Source organism: Carassius auratus, chromosome 3 (assembly GCF_003368295.1).
Source record: "Carassius auratus strain Wakin chromosome 3, ASM336829v1, whole genome shotgun sequence".
Classification (NCBI taxonomy): domain Eukaryota; kingdom Metazoa; phylum Chordata; class Actinopteri; order Cypriniformes; family Cyprinidae; genus Carassius; species Carassius auratus.
In genome coordinates this window covers 23,475,364-23,483,135 of record NC_039245.1, presented here as the reverse complement: position 1 = coordinate 23,483,135, position 7,772 = coordinate 23,475,364, and the positions used below count along the sequence as shown (strand labels likewise).

The 7,772-nt window shown below is 38.8% G+C and overlaps 1 protein-coding gene across 2 annotated transcripts; it reads left to right on the top strand.

The window, feature by feature from the left end:
* The first annotated feature begins 645 nt into the window (after positions 1–645).
* On the top strand, positions 646–6,956 carry LOC113051525 (uncharacterized). Of its 2 annotated transcripts, none has more exons than XM_026215365.1 (14): positions 646–847; positions 1,135–1,227; positions 1,389–1,769; positions 2,393–2,494; positions 3,408–3,640; positions 4,058–4,236; positions 4,328–4,421; positions 4,525–4,869; positions 4,953–5,070; positions 5,184–5,275; positions 5,382–5,496; positions 5,983–6,255; positions 6,395–6,556; positions 6,649–6,956. In XM_026215365.1, exons 1-14 carry the CDS (start codon positions 730–732, stop codon positions 6,861–6,863), a joined length of 2,520 nt encoding a protein of 839 aa, XP_026071150.1. In that variant the 5' UTR covers positions 646–729; the 3' UTR covers positions 6,864–6,956. The 2 variants fall into 2 exon arrangements, with proteins under 2 accessions (XP_026071150.1, XP_026071141.1); XM_026215356.1 differs by having other exon boundaries at positions 6,395–6,571.
* The last annotated feature ends 816 nt before the right edge of the window (positions 6,957–7,772 follow it).

The window sequence follows — 7,772 nt, the reverse complement described above, 5'->3', positions numbered from 1 at the left end:
TTGCTCTTTCTTTGCCAAGTGTTTTGTGCCCATTTATATACAGTAAAATTATCACAGGGAAAAGGAAATAAACCAGTTAAAGAAATATTTTTCCTTGTTAGTACAAAAGTAGAATTAATAACTTATAAAACATATTAAAAAAAATGGCACTGATTATCAGCCAAACTGGCATTTTGAATGGTTGGTATCAATATCAGCCATGATTGTACAGATCAGTCCATCCCTTTTGAGCTATTGTATTGTGAGTTTTCAGGCAACACCCAGCCCTACAGTATTCTGGCCTAATACTATAAGCACCCACAGACCTCCCCGCCACATCCCAAACCATGGGCAAACTTGACCAACATTTTCTCAAGTTCTAAAACCTTTCAGTTTTTCAGTATATATGTATTTGTATGTAGCATGATCTTCAAATCTGAATGTATTATCTTTCCCTTCTCTCAACAGGTCCCCTTGTTCCTTCATCATTTATTTTAAAACTTCTGTTTCATTAAAAAGCAAAAACAAAGGCACTTTTAAGAGCCACGTTTGTCTATTTAATTGTTGTTAGTCCGTCTAGTTCTCCGTGGTTCTTGCTCATCTGCTCTTCCCCCTATCCCTTTAGTGTTGTTTTGTTTGTCCTTGTTCGTCATGAGTGACCATTCCAATTTCGAACAGGTCCTTGATGAGCTTGTTGAACATTCTGAATTAAATTATGAACTCCAGAGCTTGGATGATTTCATTAATAAGATGTCGGGAGAACAGGAGGCAGCACCATCCACCAGCCATCAACCTGTCAGGTGGTTGAAGAGAGACAGTGATGGAAATGTTGTCTATGACAGACCAAGGTCATCCCGAAACCAAATGGGTCAGTTTTATTTTTCAGTTATATTACTTAAAGGAGAACTCCTGTGATTGTTCACATATATCTAAAATGGAGATGTAGATTGTTTTACCTCTTGGGATTGAATACATGAATCAGCCATGTGTCTGGTATGAGATATGCAGTTTTTATGACATACTCACCAAAGGGGTATAGACAACGTAATTGGGCTAATAAAAGTTTGTATCATTGTGTGGAATAAAATGAGCTTGTCAAAATCTTTGGAATTGTAATGCTGTAAAGGTTGATTTAGGTTTTATTTTCTGCTACAGCTAGTCACAGCTACAGTCGTAAGGCTGGTGCTCATCCTAGAATGTTGGACAGCAGCGTTGAGCTAACCAACTACTGTCCTCCTGACACTGTTGGTATGTTCTTTTTTTGTCGCTATCAGTTCATTTTGTTTACAGATTCTAATAATTAGAATGTAAATTACATGTTTTTGCAACAGGATAACCGACAACATCCATGTTACATACTTTGATAGTGTAGAAATTATTTTTTTAAATATGATGTACTATTTTAACAGAGACTTTCCTTGAAGAGCTAAACCACTCACAGGGTGATGACTTGGATGATCAGGAAACGGCACCAGCACCACCACGGGCCTCTTCAGACTGGTCTACTCGAAAAAGTCTCCTCTCAGAGAGGTGGGAGAAAGAAAGAGCCTGTCTGGTGAATACCATGGTAGCACAACAAAATGTGACAACTCAGATCTGCCAACAATGTGGCATCAGTCCAGCTGCTGTCCGTTGTCGTGACTGCAGACCACAACCATTTTTCTGTGCTGATTGTGATGTCAGTATACACCGAAACCACGTATTCCACAACAGGGATGCAACAATAGCTGGATTCTTTCAGCCATTGCCTCCAACAACCTGTGTCGTGGAGAGGGCTCTTTCCCAGTGTGGTAAGCTGTATTTCTTTTTTTTCTTTCTTTTTTTTGAGTGTCCCATTTAGGGCTGCACAATTAATGCAATCACAATTGCAATATGATCCAACGCAACTGCCTAATGGTAAAATCTGCAAATAATCATGCTTAGGTACATTTGTGACATTTGACTTTTATATTCACGTCATCCTCCTTGACTGTGCAACTTCTGGTTGGTGGGTCTGCGTAGTGCGTAAAGGGTACAAAAATTCTGATTGGCGAACTTCAGTCAGTCAGTGGGTGTTAGTCTTGTACACTGGCTGTGCTTACCTATCAGAGGTGGCACAAATTAAAGAGACATTTGGAATATTGAACTAAATCAAATCATTCACATTAAAAAATCATATTGGAAATGGTAATCGCTTTATCTGTCAGAAAAAGCGCAATTATATATTGTGCAGCCCTAGTCCCATTCTCAGTTTATTTAAATAACTTTACAGTATAATAGGCCTCTCAGGAATCTTTTGAGTACTTTCTCTGAAACACACTTTATCTTTAAAGCTTTTCAAATCATTTATTAAAAAAAATGATTACAGAATACTTCCGAGTTAGTACATAGTACGATGCATGTCTTTAATCCCTGCATATGATGTGTCTTTCAGTGTGTATTGTGCCGTTGGAGATGCCCAAAAAAATATGTAGTTGTTCTCCAGGATCGTTGAGTGTCAACACAGGAAAAGTTGTTGCTGTGGTTACAATGAATGGTAAGAATAAGATGAACTTAAGGGAACATTCCAGATCAAGTGGCTCTAGTGTCCATATCACATTCTGGGCAAAGTGCCCATAGGGACCTGGGTTGGACTTTAACCTGATTCCACCCCATAGGGCTCTCCCACTTGCTTCCTGACACTTTCCATTGTCCTATTTCTATTCAAACGTTCCCTATAGTGGTCTGCGCTGGGCAGGATTTTCTGTCCTGCCCCCCCCCCCCCCCCCCCCCCCCTCCTGCAAAATTCGGTCCCGTTCTGCAATGTGTTGTTTTAGTCCCACTCCCATCCGCATCGATAACCGTATGTGCATCTCCCGCCTGTGAAAGACCACAGGATAGGCAGGAGGGATGTTCAGTTTTGCATTATTTCACGAAAGATGCATTTGACAACTGAGAAAGACTGCCAGATGTCTGATTTTAAGTTTCTTGGTTATGACTGTACTATATGGGTGATTATAATGTAGGCTACTTTTCTTTAGAAATTCAAGAACATCTGAAGTAGCCCAGTGGTGTACACTTCTTCTGTCATGCTTTCAATTTCAAGTTTCAGATAGAGCAGCAGGAAAGAATTGAAACCACGTAAACAACATTGTCAGTTAGACCGCTTAAACACCTTCTTTTTTTTATTGCTGCCTAACATATCATCCAGCTGAACTATAATTACATGCACTACTTTCTCATTTGTGTATGTTGTTTTACACAAATATTTAATTTGCGGAAATGCAGTGAATCATCTGTTTCTCCCACACCAGCAAACACACCTGTCTCATCCTGGCCAGTCCCGCATAGAGCTTTCAAAACCTGTCCCGTGCTGCAGTCTTTTGTGTCGGGACATGCGGGAGGGACCTCTAGTTCCCAATGAATTTGTCAGAGTTGTGCATAATACAATGTGTTCTTGATTTTTCCAGGACGATATGATCTCAGTATGCCTGAGATGAAATGCGAGGCATGCAAAACCACATGGAGCCCGGGAGTGGATGACTTAGTCCGTAATGACTACTGGCCTGCTACCCTTCACTTTTCCACAGTGTACTCTACAGATGTGTTTTATTCATATGAAGAGTTGAAGATGGCAGCACCAGGACTGTCATGCCAAGCATTTTTAAGAATGCTTGATCAACGAACTCTCCGCTTTGGCCGTGTGAGTATTAGTGGTGGGAATCACTAACAACTAGTACTAGTATTAACGTGTATTGTAGAATGACTATGGTGACATTATCAACACATTGATTATTATAATTGGAGCATGTTGATGATATCAAAACACAGTGATTTAGCTATACACGATACATTGACAGAACGTCATCTAATATTCAAAATTTTTGTGTAAAAACTACCGCTCTGTAAAAAAATCTAAATTCGTACACTAAATGTAAAAATTTTTTGGTTGTGATGTTTTCTGTCCGTGACATACAAAGAGCCAAAAGATTTCCAATGATGCACTGGGCTGAGCAGCTGCCTTTGGAGGCTCGATGGTGGAGGATTTGGCGTCACCTTTGACCTTACTGACTTTAGTTTACTGTGAATTATGTTGGCATGTTTTATTGTTCTGAAACAGATTGGGAAGATCACAGCAGACAGCTTCAGAAAAAGTTTTTTGGAGTGGGAGGCTGTTAGATTTGAGGTGGATAAGATCTGCAGGGAGGAGCATTTTGTCTGCCCTGCATGCACCCCAGACATGCTTGCTGTTTCTGTGGATGGAAATCGCAAGCACTACCGCTTTAAGAATGCAGCAAGGTACTTTCAAAATGTGTGTAATTTGCAGTGTTGTTAAAGTAACCTTGGCTGTGTCATATTGAAGGTCAATGTGTATCTTTCTTTCATTTAGATCTGAAGAAAAAGCCTTATTTGATGGCATCTTCATTGCAAAAGATGATGAAGTAGAGAGATTTGTGGATTACATTCATTCTACCACCAACCATGTAAACTTGTTTTATAATATTTCTAAAAAAAAAACACCAATAACATCTTGACATTGTTTGGGTGATTCCTTACTTTTTATCACAACCTTTTTCCATTTTGTAGGTCTCTGGAAGAGGTGTCTGTGGAGGGGAGTGGTCAGCTGCAAGGGAAACGTCTCAGAAATCCTCAAGTAAAATTGATGAGGAGGGACTTGAGCTTGCAGTCTGTCGACATGGAGTTTTTCTCACCGCTCTCAACATGTTCAGGGGAGAAATATATGCTTATCCCCTCTACCTGCAGAACAAGCTGGCAAATACGCCAATAAGCTTTTTTGCCATGGATGTAACCTGCAAGTACTGGCCTTACCTCAACAAAGTCACAAAAAGCTGCCCGGAGCTCCAGCACCTTCTGAGCATGAAACCATTCCTCTCAGTGTTTCATGCCAAAGCCCATGATTTTAAATGCGAGGTAAGAAAACATTACAATGTCATTGACTGTCCCTAAACACCTGCAAAGGAATGTTGGCAGCTTTTAAGTATTTTCTTCAATAGGTTAAATGGAGTGGAGCTTACCAGCAAGGGGCCGGATTGACACTTGGCGAGGAGGTTGAGCAGTGTAACGCCTTCCTCTCTAGGATTGCTGTGACCACGAAGCACATGTCCAAAGCAGGTAAGGTAACCACACACTGCACTAGACTGAAAGTGTTACAAGAAAATTGTAGCCAGTGAGGGACATGTGGTGTTGTGTTTTTTTATTTTATTTTTTATTTTATTTTTTTGTAGGACGTACTGACATGCTTACATTGATGGCCATGCGCTGGAATCAGCAAAAGTTTAATAACTTGGCTACTTCACTTGCCTGCCGATATCAGAAGGTAGAGATGAGTATTGTTATTTTCTTATATTGTAAATACCTTCTATTGTATATTTTTGTAGGTATAACATTTTTCTACTTTCGTTTCCTCTTTTTGTTATTTGAAGGCCACAAAACGTCTGGAAAGCCAACTTCAGGACCTGGAAAGCATGAGAATCCAGCTGGCAGTGACACAGGTTGAAGTTGAGGGCTGGGTCACTGATATTAAGGAGTGGGCAGATGGTGAGAGTTATACTATTACTTCAATGTCTCAGTTCTGCAGAATAATGGGAGACATGCTTCTGCAAGTAATTATTGTTTTAAAATTAAATCATACATACACAGTTTTTTTGGTCATGTACTTATGCAATAAAAATGCCAAATTTTAGTTTGTACTATACACTATACACACTGGAAATTATGTCAAAACAAAGTACCCTGAAAGTACCTGAATGGTGCACAGTCCAGAAGTTTGGACATTTCTTGCAGTTAGTGGATCCCATCTTGGCTACGTTGTAATTTTCTTTGGTACCCTGTTACATACTTCCTATACACGCTAATAAATATGAAATGATTGAGACTCGCATGTCCTTCCTCTAGGAGCTGTGTTTTTTTTTTATAAAGGGGGAAAAAAAAAGCAAAGAGGGATCATCCTTATGACTTCATTATAGCGTTTCAGTTACTGCCATGAAAATGTGAAATGTTTACACTTTTTTTTTTTCTTCTCAGCAACAACATCCCAAAAGAATGCCGATCTTGACGCAGTGATCAATAGAATAGAGGTGCTGGTGGCCAGCATTAAAAGAAGGTCCCAGCGCCTTTACAAAGACACCGATGGCAGCAAAGGTCGGGCCCGGATCCGGCGCAAAATCAGAGAGGAGAAGGCCATTCTTAGCTCTGTTGTTGAAAAATACAACAGTATGGTTCCAGATACAGAAAGAATCGCCTTTGACATCATTCTCTCTGACGAGACAGTTTGGCCATGGCAACTTTCACATGGTGGTATGTACACAAATCTGTTGACAATTTTGTTTAATTCACAGTAGCAAAAAAATAATTATGCCTTATCCCAGATTATCTCAGAAATTCTTTGAAAAATAATCATACTTATAATTGACTTATTTCCACGACTGTATCCCAGACGCTGTAGATTTGAAAACCAAGAGGAAGGCGTTTGATATTGTGATGGCTATAAGGAGACTTGAGGAGGAGAAGAAGATTGTTCTTTCTGAGATGGCAAAGCATTGGAAATCTCTCTCCACTCGTGCAGACACACTCAAGGAGATGTCATGCCAGCTTTCCAGTGAGGCATTGAAAAGTACACATTAAGTAATGCGTTGAAATACTATACTGTACATTGGAATTTTTTTTTTCTGATAATGTTTGTTTTACAAGGTGAGCTGTGGGATCTAAATGAAGAAGGGATCAAGGGTTTCCTCAGCTTAACTTTGAGAAAGATGCAAGAAGTCACCAGAATGATGAAGCATGCAAGAGACTGTTATGCTAAAGTTTTGACTGGAACAAGTATGGACTTCCAGAATGATTGGGATGGATACGACAGTGATTCTGAATTGTCAGATGAGTTTGATGAGCTCTCAAGTGAGAAATGAGCATTAAGTCAATTTTGTTGCAGAGTTTCCTTTTTATTTTTTATTTTGTTTATTTTTTCTCCCACTCTAACAATGCAGCCCTATTTCTGATACCGTAGGGGTCAGAAATGTTGCTGTGGGGGGCCACCACGGTTAAATCAACATGGAGGAAACACTGTTTGTGTGTCAGATATGCTTGAATAATAGTATTCATCATATCTACATGTGACATTACAACAATAATGAATGTAATTAATTTAAGTAACTGTTTTTCCAATAGTAATCTTCTGTTTATGGTAGACAAAACTGTGTGGAAAAGTTTGCAGGAAGGTGTAAATATGTGCATTGTAATAATAATAATAAACATAATTCCACTAATGTCATCTGCTGTGGCAAATCTGAGTTTTCTGACAGTTTTACATTGACACACAAACCCATTTTTTTTCTGAAGTTGGACTCTTGCATCATCTCATGCTACAAATGGTCTCTGAAAGCATCCTTGACAGGACTTTATCAGCTGCTTCTCATGTGCAGTGAAAGTACATAGAGGTTCAACAAATGCAAAAACTGGCCCAAAACTTGAAAATGTGACTTAATTATATACACAATAGTGGTTATTATATACACACAATTAAATTTTTCAGAATTTGGATGTTTAATAGGAAAGCCTCACTGAATTACTTCAAGATTTGCTTTAATAACTACATTTCCTGACTATATGAAAAACCTACAGTTGAGTGTTTAAAAATACAGCCTAATAGCTCGTTTGACTAATTTGCATTTGTTTTTAACTTGTACTGTTTGAAAAACAAAAAATAAACCATACAAACAGAAGCATTTTTTTTTCATACATGTTATTTAAATTTTCTAATATTGTGGTTCTAAATATTAATAGCAGAGACTACAGGGGGGAAAAAAACATGAGCATAT

What these genes read in the sequence shown, in the direction of transcription:
- LOC113051525 (XM_026215356.1), top strand. Translation starts at nt 730, where the DNA reads ATGTCGGGAGAACAGGAGGCAGCACCATCCACCAGCCATCAACCTGTC. An exon ending in GTCATCCCGAAACCAAATGG is followed by an intron (nt 848 to 1,134) that starts GTCAGTTTTATT and finishes TTTCTGCTACAG; the next exon opens with CTAGTCACAGCTACAGTCGT. An exon ending in TATTAAGGAGTGGGCAGATG is followed by an intron (nt 5,497 to 5,982) that starts GTGAGAGTTATA and finishes TTTTCTTCTCAG; the next exon opens with CAACAACATCCCAAAAGAAT.